Consider the following 23,153-nt stretch of genomic DNA (forward strand, 5'->3'; position numbering starts at 1 on the left):
TTTATACTGCGTATCAACACTTATATCACACAAAAGTCGTACAATGTGTACATATCAATTGTGTAAATGTTGTTGGCTGGTGTTAAGTTGGTGGGCTGAGGAGTAAATCGTATTACCATGACTACATGTACGGTAAATCGATCATTTCCCACCTCCAGAATATTTACATAATAAATAGAAGAGACTTTTGACGCTAGAAAGAAGAATACTCAATACAGCTATATAGATATGCATAGATATCCCGCTCCCACATATATCAACAGAGGGTGCAAAATAGGCAAATTGACGGAAAATGCTTCTATATGCTTCACAGTTGTCACAGATGTGGATGAGAAAGGTAACAGCTGATTTTCCTCTTACGTAAGGAATTCAGTTTACAGCGTGATCTCGTATGACAACTATATATATATATATATATATATATATATATATATATATATATATATATATATATATATATATATATATATATATATATATATATATATATATACATACATAGAGTGTTAATCTTCCTTCGCCAAGTAGAGTGCTCACCTTGGAGATCATATCTTATATATCTTCTTAATGAAAGAAGACGAGTATGATAGTTTAAATCCATAATGCAATATCATACTCGTCTTCTTTCATTATATATATATATATATATATATATATCTTGAATTTACGTTTGGTTCATTTTCGAATATCTGAGAAGGATGTTGTTAATTTATAGATATTCGAAAATTGTGTAAATTGTATTCACAATGTATTAAATCACACAGGCAATCACACATGGAACAATAACGACACGATTTAATAATGCTCATGAATTTGATTTAATCGAAAATAGCAGTAAATTTGAAATAGCATATATAGTCTTGATTATTCCAAAGTCGTAAGAATGTAATTAGTTCGTTCCTAAAGCCTAACAACAATTGTGTGGTTCAGATTACGCTCAATTTTAGAATAGGTGGGTAGGTAGATATTTTTGGTTTTTAAGTTTTTAGTTCCGTTTCATTGTCTTATGTTTTGAGCAAGTAAGTTCGAACAAAACATACTTCCAAGATGGTAGATAGAGTGAAATTGGACAAGTATTGCTATGAAATGAATGTTCTGTGATATGGCTTTATAGTGGTGGTAATAGATATGATACAGAATAAATGAGAAATTCTTAACTTGAAGCGGAACTGCTCAAGTGATCGCATGCTATCAAGATTAAGTTTCTCCGAGAACACAATCTCCGTATCAATGTATAATCATTTATTACCCAATGACGTCATACCGACCTACAATCTTGTTTAGTCGTGCTGTTAGAATTTATCATAGAAAATTAGTATGCTTTTACAAAAAAAACCAACAGAATACAATCCTGCCATGTTGAGATCCGCTTCTGGAAGTCGCTCATTATTGTCCTTAAGGCATAACAAGAATAAAAAGAAGAAACACGTGTTAATAGTAATAATCATGAGACATGGAATGTATATATGAGGGACACTGAAGACAAGTTTATCCAAATTTTACTATAATTATATATATTGTGAATGTCATTGTATCATAAACACCGCCACTATAAACAGACGTGCTACAAACACACCCTCCCGATAAACAGAATGCAGTTCATTAAAAAAATCTGATGGTGTGTACGTTTATCAAGTAACCATTTCGCGAACCGAGGATAAGAAATATAGGGATATTATTAACAGACACGAACTGAATGAACCGTTGATCACATATGTATAGAGTTGACAAACAGTAAATAATCCATCCTATAAGTTATGTGATGATCAAAAGGTCAAATAGCGTTATAATCAGCATTAGGATTTCTGCTATACAACGACCGCCATTTTTAATCTTAAAAGACTTTCAGTATCATCTCAATAAAATGTCCAGTTTCTCATTGTTAATATAACTGCATTTCTTTTTGACACGTCATAACAACCACAAAATCGAGAGAGAATTATGAAATGACGTTCCTTTAAAAGTAAAATGTGTCTATTAATACATAGAATATTTCTACCTCCTCCGAGTCAGAGATCTCGAGGTCCACAATCCTTGCAATCGGTTCCTAGGTTACAAATTTCATACACAGATTCAGCTCCTCCGTCGTCACACACGTTATCATCACTGTAGTGACAGATATCGGAGCAACCTGGGGTACCTGTAGAGGAAAGTATTACAACTCTCTTTTGGTCTCCTTTTTTAAAACACCCAATTCTGTTCATTGTCGTAAAACCACTAGCCTCTTTACGACATTGCTTACCAGACGCCCCTCTCGCACCGCGCGCACCCGTGAAAAAACTACTCTGACGTCGGCTATCCAGAATAAGTCTGTAAGGTAAGCCGTGACGGCGCCCTCACACATCGGTCAACCCCTCTCACGTCCTATATAACCTCATCAGTCTCTATAGTGGTCTGAGATATAACTTAATAACTTAATAAGGGTTACATTAAGTTGTTATTATTATTATTATTATTATTGTGAATCAAATAGTAACGTGCTATTACTTTGAATTATGACCATATGCCTACAAATTTCGACCGTTAATAATATTTTAATAGCACTAAAAAAAAACAAAAAAAATCCCACAGATCTGTTGTACTCTAACACAAGTTTATAGAATCATTCTCGCTCCGCCCTCACCGGCCCCTTTCCCCCACTACACACTACACTTTAAAAAGCTTTACTGTTACATTATTACCTTTGGTATTGATCTATTACAGTACAACGCCCATTTGCATATATACTTCCTTAACTCCCGAGCGGGGGGGGGGGGGGCATATTATCCTTTGTAGCCTCATAAGATTAAATCATTCACAGAACAATCTAACAATTCTGGTCATATTGAGAGGAGCGCAATAGTGGTCAAAATCTTGCGCCACGACGTTAGCATTCAAAAGTGACAGCAGTGAGAATCGATGACTCTAGTCTAAGCAAATTGAACATGTTCATATATAACTCGAATATTTCGTAAACATGAACGATATTGAAAGTTAATACCCCGGGATCGTAATGATGACAACGTCACTGTGAAATTGACATACAAGTTGTAACCACAACCAACGGAACTGTTGTGTTGAGTGTTTCGACTCTAGATCTTTACGCACACATAAAACGTGTCAATGACAATGGCATGGTCACTAAAAGACTACACAGACGTTCATTAAATGATAAACATTTTTGGTAACCGGTAATACATATATCTTACTACCTGGCGCTTCACGGGATCCACAATCAGAGCAATCACTTCCTAGAGAACAAAGGTTAAAATCAAATCCAGGTCCCCCGTCGTCACAATCGCCATCGTTGTTGAAAGGCGAACAGTCATCAGTACAAAGTTCTAGTATATCTGTAAAATAGATTTATGCATTGGTCTATTAATCCATTCTCATAAAATAGTGTTAGAAATACTTGCGGTTTAAATTTGCATTATCTTGTCACGATTGCACTATAAATATGTTAACAAGCTTTTACTCAAGTGATAATAGTTACGTATTCCGTAAAACCACAAGGGATGGAATGGCATTTATGATTATCATCTTTATTTAGCTTATGTATGTATGTATGTATGTATGTATGTATGTATGTATGTATGTATGTATGTATGTTTGTTTGTCTGTCTGTTTCGTCGTTTCTCAGGCTTCAAATTCAATATGATTTGGGTAAGTACTTTGATAACAAAGAACATGTGTCATATAAAACAGAAAGTGTAATAATAGTTATTAGAGCTTGTAGTTTTAGTGATTTATTTGCATAATTAATGATTTTCAATAATTAGGCTATGAATAAATATGTAGCATAATAATTTAAGTACGCAGTAAAAATTACATCCCACCTCAGCTTGTGCCCCTTGAAGTGATCGTATTGTATTTCGGGAGCTGATTTTTGGGTGCGGACCCCAAAATAAATTTTATTGGATTTAAATTGCAGTGTACATGGTGGTGATGGAAACAATAGACAAGTGCAAGAAAAATACCTATTATATCATGTAATTAAAGCAATAAAGTATACAGCAGTCGGTTCATTACTAATTTGCATAATTGTATTTTGAGAAATCACGTGATACAGAGATGGTGAAAGTGACTTTTGTGACACAACCTAAAGGTTATAATGAAATCAGCCTCGCCCTTGTTCAACTTTAATATGTTCCAGTGCTAACCCCCAACTGGAAAGAGAGGCAACATGATCACAATGAAAACGGCTGTGTTGAATACCTGATGTAGTATATGAAAAATGAAGATGTGATATACAATATACGTACCTGTCTCTTCATTCACTCGTTTCTATACAGAGAAAAATGAAGAAAATGAGGTAAATATAAAACACTACATCCATTGTGACCTTTATCGTGATATGTACTGGTTCAATAATACGGTTTATTTTAAAGAACATTAAACATGCATTATCCTCCAACTGACATTATTATATCACTCCCAATGTAATCAATGGAGATCGGATGCATCAAACCCGTGCAACAAGTTTTCGGCCCGGGATCACGCATGCCCTGGAACACTTTGTCCATGGAAAGTGGGATATCTTTGCTTATTGCTTTAGCTTTTTTTCTTAATATCTTTATGGTTTTTTTGCACAATGTTCCACTATCAAGTTCTGTGGAACTACGTGATTCAAATGATGTTTCAGTGTGCCACTACATAGGGGTACATGATAAAAAGATTATGGCCCGGATTTTGTTTTTAATTCCAGTAAACAGTTCCAGCAGTTACTGGTGTTTGCTCCTAGGACCAAACGGGTCCTGTTAAGTCCACTAAACATCTGAGTCGTATAGTAATATAATTATCAGTTAATTGTCCTTCCAACCTCTTTAGATAAGATACATAGAAATGAGTACTGTTTATCCGATGGATTCATTGAACTGTCACATAAAAAAGCTAATGTATTTCCGACAGTCATGCACCTGTGTAATTTGTATGATGATATACATCGTCGCATACCATGGCCTCTTTCACGATATCGTTCAAAATGTTCCGTCGGGTTCTCAGTGTCGCAGAAGAAATAACAGCTCTGGTTTGCGAGAATGATGACACATCGTATCGTTCAGCCCTAACCAGGCTTCTATCTTTACTTGACAAATCAACCATTGGTGTACGTGTTTTATATTTAACTTACAATAATGGTGTAGTTATTCTTCAATAAATTGATCATGGGCATCACTTAAAGCTTCTCAAACATTCAGTTCGCACTCGTCTTGTGAGTGAGACAAGGCTGAGGCGTCGGACTATAAACATATTAGAAAGTGTCCTAGATTCTCCTAGTCTAGACGGCCACAGTAAGTTTGTAAGGTGATTACCTGCTTTTGTATTTTCGATAACTTGTCAATGAGACTCCTTTGAAATTCCTTTTCAGTAAGCTTCTTCTTCTTGTAGAGCTCTGCCTGGACCAAAACCAAAGCAGCTAAGAAGACGGTAACCATGAAAACCTGAAACCTCATCTTGTTCTGACGGCTGTCTTCTCGTCTTTTCTTTTTCAAGTGTACCGTTGACGACGACGACGACTATAACTAACTTTCCTAGTCACCTTGATTGCCTTAAATAACATTTACCCCAATTTGCCTCATAGATACGTATTGGATGATACCTATCACGTGATGCTGTACATAGATGTCTCTTCAGCTTCACTTTGTCCCTAACCTCTTGAACCTTGAAACTATATTCCTCAAACTAGTTTGCATTACAATGAAACTGTCCATTTAATTTGTAAACCATGTCGATAGTATGTGAGATGCTAGTACTATGCTGTATACTACTTTTTTTTTTTTTTTTAGACATATTTACATTACATTTTGAAGATTTTCTTCCTGATACTACCCATCCATTGTGTTATATATCGTCTTTTTCCCTTGCAGCATTTAATTGTTCCAATTTAATAATTCAAAGAAAAGAAGATGGTGTGTTTTAAGGATACAATATTTAACTGTCATCTCACTATACCATTTCTTTTACAAAGGGTTTGGGGATTAGTAATATCTTCTGCAGTTGCTACTCTGAATCAAGGAAAAGAGCATTTGGAATCGTATGGCTGCCTGAACCATTTTCGCATTAAATAATGTATTTTTCTATTCATGAATGATTTCCAGTTCGGTATACGATGACATATAGAAATTACAAAAGGATTGGCACCTGTTATCTTGTTCTGGGAGAAAATTAGTCACTGCAGAAACTTATTAATACTGAACGTTTTCAGTTAATAATATTTCAATATTGCCAGACCATCTTTGCTTCCCTCCGTGTGTATATGTGTATATATATATATATATATATATATATATATATATATATATATATATATATATATATATATATATATATATATATATATATTAATGTAAAGTGATCAATTTTAATTAAATCTCTCATTATAGTGTATGATTGACATGGTTTAAATTTTAGAACCCTAACTGTGAATTAATCACTCAAATTTTTCAAATAAACACTTTGAAGACTAGCAGCGTAGGCTAAGTTTATACTTACACACAGTCTAAAAAGAAGCCATGTGATTTATAGTACAGGGTCAGGGACACACGTTGCATACATGGCCAGCTATCAATCATGCATACTATTATATGCAATATAATATGATACTCCGTTATAAATTATTATTATTTTAATTAGAGCTTTAAGGTGGCAATATGGATGATGATTGGGTATTTATGTTGGATATTTATTTATAAAACAATTTTATCCTGGCTTCCTACTTGAAAAATCAATGTAGAACAACTATAGACCAAGTCTGTGTTTGTAACTCAATAAATTACAGAAAGCTAAAAAAACGTGTAGAAAAGTTTATTATTGCACCTACAATAAACACTTTGCACATTTAAAAGTCGTTTTACAATTTATTAAGTTACAAATAAGGACTTGACATATGTTATTTCATGATGTTTTTTCAATTAGGAAGCAAAAGTAGATACCGAAATTCTCATCCATATGGCCACTTGAATGAAATGGATCAATCAGATTTGTTGAGATTAGGTTTTCATTAAAGTACCAACATTGAAAACACTACTTGGATTTGTTTCAGTTTAGTTGGGTTTATAGCCAATGACACATGTGGATATTTTGCTCTCACCCTATAATTCCCCTACCACGGTTGGCATTCTGCTAGCAACTGCTCCGACGTTAGAGCTTCGGCTCGAAATCATTGGGTTTTAATTGTTCATGTTGTGAGGGGACTTCAATAACAATAACACCACCGTGTGATTAGAACCACCTCAGCCATTTCAGATATATAATGTAAAAATAATCACCTTATTAATTCATAGCTACTCAGGAAATTGTAATCTAAGTCTAATTTTAGGTGAAATGCCCGACATGCTAAGTAGCGGAAGAATGGAGTATTTAACATAAATTATATCTGTCACGAAGTCCCAAACCTGAATGGAACTCTGTAAAAGTATGTGTTAGTGTGTGTATATGCTTGCGAAAAGAGGAAAATTGCTGGGAGCAATACCCGGCTCAAATTAAAATTAATAAAGGAGAAGTTGAAAACGGCTTTTAGAGCATGTGGGGACTGGAGAGCCAATTGTGTTTCAATTTCAAACCGATTCAACATTCTTTAACTTCTTTTCATGACAAAAGGGTCTTTTTGTTTAGCTATAGTGCAAATCATATATATGTTCTTTCCTTATTCTGATATAGTTAGATATCAATTAATCAGAGGCATAGCCGTCAATGATATAATAGTCCATACCCCTCAAAAGTCCTTGAAAATCGTGGACTTTTGAACGAATCATCGAAATTCCATGAAAGTCCTAAAAATATGACTCCACCGTTTAAAATATAATGTATATGACATTGGAAGCTTTTTATATTTCATTAAATATTATTACCAGACAAGTTAATTTAATTTCTACAATTCAAAGTCAAATTAAGTGATAAAATGCTAACAATAAACCCCTGGGAAATGACGTTGCTAGTCTAAGTTACATTATATTATTCACCCACATTGGTATGCTTGTGACTGACTGATGGCTGGTCTGGCTGGCATGACATATCGTATCTTACAGACTGTGAATATTATGTAAAAACAACAATACAACTAAAACAAAAACACCAGACAGCTGGTGCCTTTGATGTTGGCCAAAGGTGATGCGTGCTTTTATCACTTTTGATTATGTCTGTGGAAGTTATAATGTAATCCTGCTGCATAACTGGGGACCTGGAATTTGGATGAACTCCTGGAGTTGTAATGACTCTAACAGTAGGGGACAATTATTCACACGTAGCCCTCAGGTGCTATGTTTGACAGACCTGGGTGACTCCAGGATAGCCTGCGGACTGACTTGGAAAACCTTGACATTTCCACAGTAATGTGATATAGAGCATGTAACATGGCCCTGTCACATAGTCCCAAAGCAGAATGGATATCTGTAGAACTGTGTGGTTGTGTTTATAGTCTAGTCCAATTCCAGAAAGTCGCTGGAAAATGATCTTGTAGGCGTTTTGGGGTAAAAGCTGGAAGTCATCTTTTCGAGAGTAATGTAATGGTGCTGAATAAAAAAAAACATCGTATCAAATTTTACATAAAAACAAACATCTCGGAATCAAATCCCATATACCCCTAGCCCTCACAATATCAATTCTTTTTACATGATAAATTACGACTCTTTATCTACATTTCTTTGCAGGAGAATCATTTCCTGGAAATTAAAACTAGTCACACGACGTCCTTCTTCTTAGTTTGAGTGGAGTATATATTGCAAGTATTTAACTTAAAGACACAAAACCAAACTACTTTTTTTTCATTTGGCCTACGGCGAAAAAAACCCGTTTGTTTCCGATAATATGACTTCAGAAAATAACTTAGGTAGGTTGGGATTTTATTTTATTTAACATATTTTAATTACTTCAACCCAAAGACAATATACTCATTGGTCACAATACATCCGTAACAGTTGATGAGGTGTAAATGAAGACAATTATGTGATTCAGAAGTAGACAAACACAATATGTAGACTGTGTTGTTATAGGCTGAAAAGACAATCTTTTCTTTCTGGAATGTGATTTTAAAAATGTAACCACATATACTTTGGCAAAAAAATCTACAGGATGTAGAACCAAATTGTCATAAATTTACCTCATTCCATAAAATGTTTAGGGTCGGGGGCTTATACTAGGGTTGGTCGGGTGATTACTTGAAGTGAGGGTTAGTTTAACATCGTTGTAGTAAGACCCTATATACTTCACATGTAAAGTGACATCAGAATTATGTATGCGATTACATTTTGGAAAATGTGGTCGTGTCACTTTACTTTGGCTTTGGACATCCGAAAGGGGCAGGTGTGGATGGATGGGGGGGGGGACAGATTCAGTTATATAGATGTGCATAAATATCCCGCTCCCATATATATCCACAGAGGGTGCAAAATAGGCAAATTGATGAAAACTAAAGTGGAAAAATGCTCTAATAAATGTAACGAAAAATTCATTTACCACATTCCTGCCAAGGGTGTTCCTTGTTCGATGGACGCAAAAAGATTAGACAATGTACTGTCTCGTCTTTCAGTTTTCACAGTTGTGGACGAGACAGGTAACATATCATTTTCCCCTTACGTAAGACATTCAGTTTACATCATGATCTTGTATGACAATTTTCCAAAAAAGCTAACAATATATAACTTGACTTTATATTTGGTACATTTTCGAATATCTGGGAAGGATGTGTTTATTTATGGATATTCGAAAATTGTGTAATTAGTGTAGCTACACTGTACTAAATCACACAGGCAATCACACAGTAAACAAGAACGACACGATTTAATGATGCTCATGAATTTGATTTAATCGAAAATAGCAGAAAATTTGAAATAGCATATATAGTCTTGATTATTCCAAAGTCGTACGAATGCAATTAGTTCGTTCATAAAACCTAATAATTGTGGGGTTCCGATTACGCTCAATTTTAGAATAGGTGGATAGGTTGATTTTTTTTGTTTTAAGTTTTTAAGTTTGAAGTCCCGTTTCATTGTGCTATTTTTTGAGCAAGTTCCAGCGAAACATGCTTCCAAGACGAGATTGGACAAGTATTGCTATGAAATACAAATTGTGTGATGGCTTGATGCTGGTGGTTACCGTAATAGAAATAATACAAATATGACAAATTTTTAACTTGAAGCGAAGATACTCAATTGATACAAAAAATTGGTTTTTCTTATAACACAATCTCCCTATCAACGTATGATCATTTCCTCATGATATTATACGTATACGACCAATCTTGATTAATTGTAATGTTGTTAGGATTCCTCGTATAATTATAGAAAATTAGTACGCTTTAACAAGAAACAGAATATATTCATCCTGCCATAATGAGATCCGCTTCTGGACGTCCTTTATTATTCTTCTTGGGCACAACAAGAAAAAGAAGAAGAATCACGTGTTAATAGTAATAATCATGAGACATGGAACTCTATATGATGGTGGCTGAAAACAGGTTTATCCAAATTTTACTACTATATAGTGAATCTCATTGTATCATAAACACCACGTGACCACTTATAAACAGACGTGCTACAAACACACCCTCCCGATAAACAGAAAGTTGTTCATTTCAAAAAGCAATAAAGTATGGTGTGTACGATTATCAAATAAACATTTCGTGAACGAGGATAAGAAATATTGGCATATTAACACATACGGACTGAATCAAACCTTTGACCACATATGTATGAAGTTGACAAACAATAAATCATCCACATTGGACATCCAAGTTATTGGTAATCAGTAGGTAAAATAGCGTTATAATAAACATTAAAACGGCTTGCTCAATTATACTGAAATTTGGTACATATAATTTTTGGGGTAATTGCTAGATCTGATTTGTTTTTGGGCACGATCTATCAATGTTAATTAGGAAGATTTGAATATCAATGAAATCAACTAATTAAGCAATATCTTAAGAAAAATGTTGAGTTTCTCATGATTCTTAATCTAAGTGTGTATCTTTTGACACGTCATAATAACCGCAAAATCAAGAGAGAATTGTGTCCATTGGAATTGACGTTACTTTAAAACTAATATGTTTCATTTAATACAAATACTACCATTATTTCGGGATCCACAATCCTCACAATCGGTTCCTAGGGCACAAAGACTATCGAGAGATCCGGCTCCTCCGTCGTCACACTCACCATCATCACTATATAAACAGATTTCGGAGCAAACTGTTGAGGAAAGTATCACATAACTCTTTTAATTTGGTCTCCTTTAATAAAACATTTCATTCTATAATTGTAAAGCCACTAGGCTCTGTGTCACAAGCGCTTTATAGACGCTCGTCCCTCACTGCGCTCAACAGTGAAAACTATTGCTCAGACTGACTATCGAGAATGTAGACTGTACACCTTGAGGGGCATCCTAGATCCTCACACATTGGTCAACCCCTCTCATGGCTGGTATGTTTTAGAGCTATTATTAAAGGTCGAAATATCAGGCATAGAGTCAGAATTCAAAATAACAGCACGTGAATATCTGAATCATAATGATAATAGTAATTTAATAATAATAACAACATAAATGTAAATCTAAGTAACTCCTATAAGGTGCTGTCCCACACTACGTGCTTTACTGTTGTATTACCCCCCTTGATATTGATCTGTGTATGGCAGTACAACGCCCATTTGTGTATATACTTCCTTAACTCCCGGGGGTCGGGGTTGGGGTGGCATATTATCCATTGCAACCTCTGTAAGCTCATAAGATTAAATAATTCACAGAACAATCTACCAATCTACTGGTGTGTACAATTAACAAATAAACATTTCGCGAACAAGGATAAGTAATATGGGGATATTAACAGACACGAACTGAATCAGAACTACTAATACTGAATTGAATTTTTTTTTCACCGGAAACATAAGGTAATAACATTACAGAGAGGAAAATACAAATACAGTAAAAGAAAATGCTCTGGTGAGGACCATGGAAATAGTTTACTAGAAACTAATCTAGTCCATGGTCCTTATCCTGTCAAAATATAGAAGGTAAAGATACACGGCGTACTTATGATAAATAATTAATAATAACAAATAATATAGTAATAATCAATACACACATACATATTCACAAATCTATTATAGCACATGTACAGAAAAAGATATTTACATATTTACAGTACAAATTAGAATCAAGAGAAAAGGTGTGTCTTTATACATTTTTTAAATTCATGTCGCTTGTGTATATTCTTAAGTTTGTTTGGTAGGGAGTTCCAATGTTTGGGTAATGCATATTTGAAATTCTTTTGACAAATTGTAAGATTAACTTTTGGAATGGGAATGTTACAACTGAGGGCTGATCTGGTAGGGTAGCTATGGGATAGACGGTTAGTAATGTAGTGGTTAATATTATGAGCATAGCGGTTATTTTGTAAGTCATAGACAAACATGCATGTTTGGAATTTACACAGTTTATGGATATCCAATATGCGGAGTTGATTGAAAAGGGGCGCAGAATGTGTTTGATAATCAGAGAAAGTGATAAGTCGAGCTAGTTTCTTTTGCAAGATTATAAGTGGTTCGAGTAATGTACGATAGGTGTTACCCCAAATTTCAAGACCGTAACTAAGATGGGGGAGGATTAAAGTGTTGTAAAGTAAAACAAGGGTGGACCTTGGTACATAATGGCGAATACGAGAGATGAGTCCGATTTTGGGACTTATAGTTCGGGTTACTTTTTCGATGTGAGATTTCCAGGTGAGAGCTGGGTCGATGGAAATACCTAGATATGTGGCCGATGATACACACTTAATTGGTGTGTCGCTAATACTTAGGGTTCCCTCGATGTGAGATATCCTCTGGGGAGTTTTGATAATCAATATAGTTAGTTTTGTCAACGTTAATTGTTAGTTTGTTAGCATTGCACCAGTCGTTAACTTTTTTAAAATGATCATTTATAACATTAAGATTGATATTATTAGTTTTCATGAATTTGAATAGGTTAGTGTCATCTGCAAATAAACGAAAATTGAAGGCGTCAGTAGATTTGTTAATGTCGTTAATATATATGAGGAAGAGGATTGGTCCAAGTATTGATCCTTGGGGTACCCCACACTTAATTTGTTTTGGATTGGAGTTGATACCATTTATGCTAACGACCTGTTGTCTATTTTTAAGGTAATTTTGAAACCAAAGGAGCGGAACACCTCTAAAGCCGTAATAATATACTAGTCTGAATACTACTAATAATAACATACATGTAAATCTAAGTAACTTTTATAGGGCGCTGTCCCACACTACACTTCACAAGAGCTTTACTGTTATATTATTACCTTTGGTATTGATCTATGTAAGACAGTACAACGCTCATTTGTGTATATACTTCCTTAAGAAATAAATATCAATATTGTTAACGTCAATATGTATGGACTTGACAAATAGTAAATTATCCACATTGAACATCCTATAAGTTATTGATAATAAGTAGGTAAAACAGTGTTATAATAATGAGCATTAAGATTTCCTATCCAACATCTACGCAATGACTGCCACTTTTACCTCCAGTAAGGGGAGATATTGAAAAGGCGATATATGTCTGTGTGTCTGTGCATTGTGTGTGTGTGTGTGTGTGTGTGTGTGTGTGTGTGTGTGTGTGTGTGTGTGTGTGTGTACATTCGTCCATCTGTGTGTGTCAATCTGTGTCATCATTTTCTTAAAAACGGGTGGCTCAATTATAATGAAATTTGATACATACCTTCCATCTTATGCTAACGGCAAGAACTGATTATATTTTAGTAAACATTCAATGAACATTAATAAGTTCTTTGTATAATGAATGGTTTTGAGTAATCAGGCTATATCTTTGGAACGTATACTTCAAATTAAATACGATTTTGGTAATATATCAACTATAACAAGGCGCATATGTCCTATAAGGTTTGTTGATTTAGCTTAAAGCTTTTAGGAATAACTGGCATCATTGGTGAATTTCGGTATTAGGCTATATCTTAAAAATTCGGTATTAGGCTATATCTTAAAAATTCATACTTGAATTTCGATACAATTTAGTGCATAAGTTAACAATAACTGAGCGTGTATGTCCTATAATGTTTGTTGATGTATATTACAGTTTTAATGAATAATTTGCACAATTAATGAACTTTGGTAATTCAGCTTTATCTGAGAATGCAAGCTTCAAATCTCAGAGAATTTGGTGCATATACCAACGATAACAATGCTCTCAAGTTTGGTCACATAGCCTTTACTTTTATTGAGTAATTTGAATAATTAATGATCTTCAGTAATTAAGCTATATCCTTGGAATGTATGCTTCAAATTCCCTATAATTTGGCACATCTCCTAAAGCCTGTTGATATAGTTTTTAATCATATGTCTAATTTGCATAATCAATGATTTTCGGTAATTAGACTATTTCTTAAAAATGCAAACTTCAAACTTCAGATAATTTGTATATGTATTGAAAGAAGTGCATGTGTCATTTAAAGCTTGATGTTGTAACTTATAATCTAAATGGTCAATTTGCATAATCAATGTTTGTTTTAAGTGGTACATCATGTATAATAGCTATAGTTTAGAATTTTGCATTCTAACAATGTGTGTAGGCCCAAAAATCTATAGTTTTGTCCTGACGGGGGGCGTTCAGTATAAATCTGGTTAGTCTTAAAAGACTTCGCCTTTCAGCATTATCTCAAGAAAAATGTTGAGTTTATCATTGATAATATCACTGCGTTTATTTTACACGTCATAGTAATCACAAAATCGAGAAAATTGTTCATTGGAATTGACGTTCCTTTAAACCTAAAATGTGTCAATTGATACATAGAATGTTACTACCATATCGGGATCCACAATCCTCGCAATCGGTTCCTAGGCCACAACTATCATAGTCAGATCCATCTCCTCCATCGTCACACTCGCCATCACCACTGTATTCACATGTTTCGGAGCAAACTGTGTCATCTGTTGAGGAAAGTATTATATTTATAAAAACATTCAATTCTATAGTCGTAAAGCCACTAGCCTCTTTGTGACAATCGCTTAACAGACGCCCGTTCCCCAACGCGCGCACCAGTGAAAAACTACTCTTGACTATCGAGAATGTAGACAGTAAGGTATGTCTTGAGGGACGTCTTCACACATCGGTCAACCACTCTCATGGCCGGTGATGAGGACAGCTAGAGTGAGAATGATTCTATTAAGCCTGTGTTGGAGAGTACAAGAGATCTGTGTTTTAGTGCTATTATTAAAGGTTGAAATTTTAGGCACAAAGTCAGATTTCAAATTATAATAGCACTTGACTATCTGAGTCAAAATAATAATAATGATAATAATACTAATACTAGTCTAAATACTAATAATAATAACATACATTTAAATCTAAGTAACTTTTATAGGGCGCTGTCCCACACTACACTTCACAAGAGCTTTACTGTTATATTATTACCTTTGGTATTGATCTAGACAGTACAACGCCCATTTGTGTATATACTTCCTTAAGAAATAAATATCAATATTGTTAACGCCCGGGGGATTATCATTCAGTGCCGCCTCTGTAAGATTAATGCATTCACCAAGCAATCATGATACCATTGACAGGACTGCAATAAATTATGGTGTATACGATAATCAAATAAACATTTCGTGAACGAGGATATGAAATGTGGGGATATTAATAGACACGCACTGAATCAAACCGTTGCCCATATGTATGGACTTGACAAATAGTAAATTATCCACATGGGACATCCTATAAGTTAGTGACAATCAGTAGGTAAAACAGCGATATAATAATTAATAATTAGCATTAAGATCTCCTATCCAACATCTACACAACGACTGCCATTTTAAATCTTAAAAGAATTCACCTTTCAGCTTTAGCTCAAAAAAATGTTCAGTTTCTCATTGTTAATATCACTGCGTTTCTTTTGACACTTCATAACAACCACAAAATCGAGGGAATTGTGCTCATTGGAATTGACGTTACTTTATAACTAAAATGTGTCAATTGATACATAGAATGTTACTACCATAAGATCGGGATCCACAATCCTTGCAATCGGTTCCTAGGCGACATACATCATAGTCAGATCCGGCTCCTCCGTCGTCACACTCGCCATCATCATTGTATGAACATGTTTCGGTGCAAACCATGATATCTGTTGACGAAGTACTACATCTGTCTGTTGGTCTCCTTTATAAAAAAACATCACATTCTTTTGCCTCTTTGTGACAATCGCTTAACAGACGCCCGTTCCCCACCGCGCGCACCAGTGAAAAACTACTCTTGACAATCGAAAATGTAGACAGTAAAGTATGTCTTGAGAGAGAGAGCGAGAATGATTCTTTTAAACTTGTGTTGGAGTCCAAGAGATTTGTGTGTTTTTAATGCTATTATTAAAGGTCGAAATTTTAGGCATAGAGTCAGAATTCAAAATAATAGCACGTGAATATCTGAATCATAATGATATTAATAGTAATTTAATAATAATTACATAAATGTAAATCTAAGTAACTTATATAGGGTGCTGTCCCACACTACACTTCACAAGAGCTTTACTGTTAAATTATTACCCTTAGTATTGATCTATATATATAAGACAGTACAATGCCCGTTTGTGTACATACTTCCTTAACCCCCTGGGGGGCATATTGTCCATTGCAGCGTCTGTAAGCTCATAAGATTAAAAAATTCACAGAACAATTTACCAATGTTGGTCCTATTGACAGGAACGCAATCGTGGTTCAAATCTTGCGCAACGACGTTAGAAGTTTGAAGTGACAGCAGTGAGATTAGAAGACACAAGTCTGAGCAAATCGAACATATCATAACGCGAATATTCCATAAACATGAACCAATTTACATGTATTGAAAGTTAATACCCCGGATCGTAATGATAATAACGTCACTGTGAAATTGACATGACTTTGATAACAAGTTTTAACCTTGACAAACAACGGAACTGTTGTGTTGACTGTTTGGACTCTATAAGCACACATTCAACGTGACAATGACATGGTTACTAAAAGACTTCACAAACGTTCATTAAATGAATGAATAGACGTTTTCCTTAACCAGTAATACCTATATCTTACTATCTGGTGCATCTTGGGATCCAAAAGCATAGCAATCAATTCCTAGGATAGTTTTTACCTTCCGCACGGTAATGGAAGGTACGCATTAGGGAACGGTCAGTTTCTCTAGGGGGGGGGGTTTCTTAAATCGAGTCGACAAAAAGTCACTGATCCCCCATCTGTAAAACCAAAAACAGGCTGACCCCCCTATCACTTAATTCTAAGACATGATGAACCCCCCCCCCCCCCCACCATATAATATTCACCTGACAGGTATTTTTTATCATGACTCGGTGTGGACTGCTTGACTGTCTTGCATCTACTTTATTAGATCCCGGGTTAACACTCTCAGAATTATAGAATTAACACAGGGTAAATATATTCCAAAAGGAGTTTAATAACATTTTGAAAGTGAAATGTAGGGGGAAAGCTTGAGAAGATCTGTACAGGGTGCTTTTAACTCTGAAAAGTCAATTTTGAGACTATTCAAACATTTTCAAACAATAATTTCCAAGCTTTATAAGACAGCACCAAAATGTGTTGAAATGTTTTTGAAATACGGTTTGATAGCATCTTGACAGCAAGAGGTAGGGGAGAGCTTGAGACGGATGTGTACACCTCATGTGGGGGGGGGGGGTCGTTATTCACTATAATTAACTACATACAAAGGGTTACATCACGTGTAAGATTATTCAACCACAGAATGATCTCATGATCAGGGAATGGCATTTATGATTATTATCTTTATTTAGCTTATGTATGTATGTATGTATGTATGTATGTATGTATGTATGTATGTATGTATGTATGTATGTATGTATGTATGTATGTATGTTTCGTCGTTTCTCAGGCTTCAAATTCAATATGATTTGGGTAAGTACTTTGATAACAAAGAACATGTTTCATATAAAACAGAAAGTGTAATAATAGTTATTAGAGCTTGTAGTTTTTTATTGATTTATTTGCATAATTAATGATTTTCGATAATTAGGCTATGAATAAATATGTAGCATAATAATTTAAGTACGCAGTAAAAATTACATCCCACCTCAGCTTGTGCCCCTTGAAGTGATCGTTTTGTATTTTGGGAGCTGGTTTTTGGGTGCGGACCCCAAAATAAATTTTATTGGATTGAAATTGCACCATTACTACATGCACAACTACACAGTGTACATGGTGGTGATGGAAACAATAGACAAGTGCAAGAAAAATACCTATCATATCATGTAATTAAAGTAATAAAGTATACAGCAGTCGGTTCATTACTAATTTGCATAATTGTATTTTGAGAAATCATGCGATACAGAGATGGTGAAAGCGACTTTTGTGACACAACCTAAAGGTTATAATGAAATCAGCCTCGCCCTTGTTCAACTTTAATATGTTCCAGTGCTAACCCCCAACTGGAAAGAGAGGCAACATGATCACAATGAAAACGGCTGTGTTGAATACCTCATGTAGTATATGATTAATGAAGATGTGATATACAATATACGTACCTATTTCATTCACTTGTTTCTATACAGAGAAAAATGAAGAAAATGAGGTAAATATAAAACACTACATCCATTGTGACCTTTATCGTGATATGTACTGGTTCAATAATACGGTTTATTTTAAAGAACATTAAACATGCATTATCCTCCAACTGACATTATTATATCACTCCCAATGTAATCAATGGAGATCGGATGCATCGGACCCGTGCAACAAGTTTTCGGTCCGGGATCACGCATGCCCTGGAACACTTTGTCCATGGAAAGTGGTATATCGTTGCTTATTGCTTTAGCTTTTTTTTCTTAATATCTTATTTTTTGCACAATGATCCACTATCAAGTTCTGTGGAACTACGTGATTCAAATGATGTTTCAGTGTGCCACTACATAGGGGTACATGATAAAAAGATTATGGCCCGGATTTTGTTTTTAATTCCAGTAAACAGTTCCAGCAGTTACTGATGTTTGCTCCTGGGACCAAACGGGTCCTGTTAAGTCCACTAAACATCTGAGTCGTATAGTAATATAACTATCAGTTAATTGTCCTTACCACCTCTTTAGATAAGATACATAGAAATGAATACTGTTTATCGATGGATTCATTGAACTATCACATAAAAAAGCTAATGTATTTCCGACAGTCATGCACCTTTGTAATTTGTATGATGATATACATCGTCGCATATCACGGCCTCTTTCACGATATCGTTCAAAATGCTTCGTCGGGTTCGCAGTGTCGCAGAAGAAATAACAGCTCTGGTTTGCGAGAATGAAGACACATATCGTATCGTACAGCCCTAACCAGGCTTCTATCTGATAGGGTGACACGTCCGTGTGTTGCTTACTTGACAAATCAACCATTGGTGTACGTGTTTTATATTACAACAATGGTGTAGTTATTCTTCAATAAATTGATCATGGGCATCACTTAAAGCTTCTAAAACATTCAGTTCGCACTCGTCTTGTGAGTGAAACAAGGCTGAGGCGTCGGACTATAAAAATAGTTGTGTATTACATATTAGAAAGTGTCCTAGATTCTCCTAGTTTAGACGGCCACAACAAGTTTGTAAGGTGATTACCTGCTTTTGTGTTTTCGATAACTTGTCAATGAGACTCCTTTGAAATTCCTTTTCAGTAAGCTTCATATTCTTGTAGAGCTCTGCCTGGACCAAAACCAAAGCAGCTAAGAAGACGGTAACCATGAAAACCTGAAACTTCATCTTGTTCTGATGGCTGTCTTCTCGTCTTTTCTTTTTCAAGTGTACCGCTGACGATGACGACTACAACTAAATATCCTATTCACCTTGGTTGCCTTAAATAACATTTACCCCAATTTGCCTCACAGATACGTATTGGATGATATCTATCACGTGATGCTTTACATAGATGTCTCTTCAGCTTCACTTTGTCCCTAATCTCTTGAACCATGAAACTATATTCCTCAAACTAGTTTGTTTTACAATGAAACTGTCCATTTAATTTGTAAACCATGTCGATAGTATGTGAGATGCTAGTACTATGCTGTATACAACTTTTTTTTAGGCATATTTACATTACATTTTGAAGGTTTTCTTCACGATACTACCCATCCATTGTGTTATATATCATCTGTATACCTTGCAGCATTTAATTGTTCCAATTTAATAATTCCAATATTGTAAAGAAAAGAAGATGATGTGTTTTAAGGATACAATACTCAACTGTCATCTCACTGTACCATTGTCTTACAAAGGGATTGGGGATTAGTAATATCTTCTGCAGTTGTACTCTGAATCAAGGAAAAGAGCATTTGGAATCGTATGGCTGCTTGAACCATTTTCGCATTAAATAATGTATTTTTCTATACATGAATGATTTCCAGTTCGGTACACGAGCACATATAGAAATTACAAAAGGATTGCCACCTGTTATCATTGGTCACTGCAGAAACTTATTAATACTGAACGTTTTCAGTTACTAATATTTCAATATTGCCAGACCATCTTTGCTCCTTTCGTATATATATATATATATATATATATATATATATATATATATATATATATATATATATATATATATATATATATATATATATATATATATTATGTATGATAGCTCTCCAAGGTGATCGAGCACTCTACTTGGCGAAAGAAGAATGAAATTATATGTATGTATATATATATATATATATATATATATATATATATATATATATATATATATATATATATATATATATATATATATATTAATGTAAAGTGATCAATTTTAATTAAATCTCTCATTATAGTGTATGATTGACATGGTTTGAATTTTAGAACACTAACTGTGAATTAATCACACAAATTTATCAAATAAACACTTTGAAGACGAGTAGCGTAGGCTAAGTATATACTTACACACAGTCTAAAAAGAAGCCGTGTGATTTATAGTACAAGGTCAGGGAGACACGTTGTATACATGGCCAGCTAACAATCATGCATACTTATATGCAATATAGTATGATACTTAATTATACATTATTATTATTATTATTATTATTATTATTATTATTATTATTATTATTATTATTAGAGCTTTAAAGTGGCCATATGGATGATGAGTGGGTATTTTTTGGGGATTTCAATTTATAAAACAATTTTATCCTGGCTTCCTACTTCCGACCAAGTCCGTGTTTGTAACTCAATAAATTACAGAAAGCTAAAAAACGTGTAAAAAGTTTATTATTGCACCTACAATAAACACTTTGCACATTTATCAGTCATTTTACAATTTATTAAGTTACAAACAAGGACTTGACATATGTTGTTTCATGTTGTTTTTTTCAAGTAGGAAGCCAAAGTAGATACCCAATTCTCATCCATATGGTCACTTTAATGAAATGGATCAATCAGATTTTTTGAGATTAGGTTTTCATTAAATTACCAACATTGAAAACATAACTTGGATTTGTTTCAGTTTAGTTGGATTTGCAGCCAATGACACATGTGGATATTTTGCTCTCACCCTTTAATTCCCCTACCACGGTTGGCATTCTGCTAGCAGTTGCTCCGACGTTAGAGCTTCGGCTCGAAATCATTGGGTTTTAATTTGTTCATGCTGTGAGGGGACTTCAATAACACCACCATGTGATTAGAACCACCTCAGCCATTTCAGATATATAATGTAAAAATAATCATCATATTAATTCATAGCTACTCAGGAAATTGTAATTTTAGACTAAATTTAGGTGAAATGCCCGATATGCTAAGTAGCGGAAGAATGACTGCAAAATCCCCTATACAACTGGATTCTAGACTACTGGATTCGTTGCCATATTTCAAATTTCTATAACTATAAATAAAGTACTCAGATGAGATAGTATAGTATGAATTTTAACCCTATCCCCATCTGAATTCAAAACTGATTCAAACTGAATTGATTTGGAGATTTTTGTGTGATCGACCCAAATGCAAACCCAGAGTGAGTGTTATACAGACTCGACGACGATGGGTAGGCTGTATCACTATTCAGCCATGTCTCACTCACAGGACGAGTGCGAACTGAAGGGGGGGGGGGCTCCAGGGGTAATGACTTGAACAGTCTGGTACGATTAGGGGCCTGATGGTGCTATGTTTACAGGGCTTGGGTGATTCCAGAATAGCCTGTGGACTGACTTCCACACAGCGATGTGATATGGAGTATTCAATATAAATTATATCTCTGTCACGAAGTCCCAAACCTGAATGGAACTCTGTAAAAGTATGTGTTAGTGTGTGTTTATGTCTGCGAAAAGAGGAAAATCGCTGGGAGCAATACCCGACAATATTGTCATTAGTGATTGTATGATTTGCCCAAATTAAAGTCTTCCTTAATATCTTTTCGTGACAAAGGGTCTCTTTATTTAGCTATAGTGCAAATCATATATGTTCTTTTCTCTTTCTGATATTGTTAGAAATTAATCAGAGGCAGTTATCACTATGCCATACCTTTAATATAATAGTACATACTCCTCACAAGTCCTTGAAAATCTTGAAATTTTGAACGACTCATTGAAATTACTTGAAAGTCCTAAAAAAATGTTTTAAAAATATAATGTATATGACATTGGAAGCTTTTTATAGTTCATTAAATATCATTGCCAGACAAGTTAATTTAATTTCTACAATCAATTCAAAGTAAGTGATAAAATGCTAACAATATACCCCTGGGAAATAACGTTGCTAGTCTAAGTTACATTATATTATTCACCCACATTTGTATGATATGCTTGTGACTGACTGACTGACTGACTGACTGACTGACTGATGGCTGGTCTGGCTGGCGTGACATATCGTATCTTACAGACTGTGAAGAAAACACCGATAGTTTTGCTTGACTGAAGTGAGCTAAGAGAGATTTCATGTAATCATAAAAGATTATGTAAAAACAACAATACAACTAAAACAAAAACACCAGACAGCTGGTGCCTTTGATGTTGGCCACAGGTGATGCGTGCTTTTATCACTTTTGTTTATGTCTGTGGAAGTTATAATGTAACCCTGCTGCATAACTGGGGACCTAGAATTTGGATGGACTCCTGGAGTCGTAATGACTCTAACAGTCGGGGACAATTATTCACACGGAGCCCTCAGGTGCTATGTTTGACGGACCTGGGTGACTCCAGGATAGCCTG

The 23,153-nt window shown here is 34.7% G+C and overlaps 2 protein-coding genes across 4 annotated transcripts; both read right to left on the reverse strand.

Annotated features, from left to right (window-relative positions):
- Positions 1–838: 838 nt before the first annotated feature.
- LOC144438866 (uncharacterized) lies at positions 839–5,498 on the reverse strand. Of its 2 annotated transcripts, none has more exons than XM_078128073.1 (5): positions 5,289–5,498; positions 4,242–4,263; positions 3,192–3,329; positions 2,000–2,140; positions 839–1,394 (listed from the first exon to the last, which is right to left on the reverse strand). In XM_078128073.1, exons 1-4 carry the CDS (start codon positions 5,427–5,429, stop codon positions 2,010–2,012), a joined length of 432 nt encoding a protein of 143 aa, XP_077984199.1. In that variant the 5' UTR covers positions 5,430–5,498; the 3' UTR covers positions 839–1,394; positions 2,000–2,009. The 2 variants fall into 2 exon arrangements, with proteins under 2 accessions (XP_077984199.1, XP_077984198.1); XM_078128072.1 differs by having other exon boundaries at positions 3,189–3,329.
- A 4,270-nt stretch (positions 5,499–9,768) lies between these two features.
- Positions 9,769–19,817, reverse strand: LOC144438865 (uncharacterized). 2 transcript variants are annotated; one of them, XM_078128071.1, is made up of 6 exons: positions 19,597–19,817; positions 18,521–18,539; positions 15,977–16,105; positions 14,784–14,909; positions 11,040–11,159; positions 9,769–10,336 (listed from the first exon to the last, which is right to left on the reverse strand). In XM_078128071.1, exons 1-6 carry the CDS (start codon positions 19,735–19,737, stop codon positions 10,332–10,334), a joined length of 540 nt encoding a protein of 179 aa, XP_077984197.1. In that variant the 5' UTR covers positions 19,738–19,817; the 3' UTR covers positions 9,769–10,331. The 2 variants fall into 2 exon arrangements, with proteins under 2 accessions (XP_077984197.1, XP_077984196.1); XM_078128070.1 differs by having other exon boundaries at positions 9,770–10,339.
- Positions 19,818–23,153: the final 3,336 nt, after the last annotated feature.

Source organism: Glandiceps talaboti, chromosome 8, assembly GCF_964340395.1.
Source record: "Glandiceps talaboti chromosome 8, keGlaTala1.1, whole genome shotgun sequence".
Taxonomy (NCBI): domain Eukaryota; kingdom Metazoa; phylum Hemichordata; class Enteropneusta; family Spengelidae; genus Glandiceps; species Glandiceps talaboti.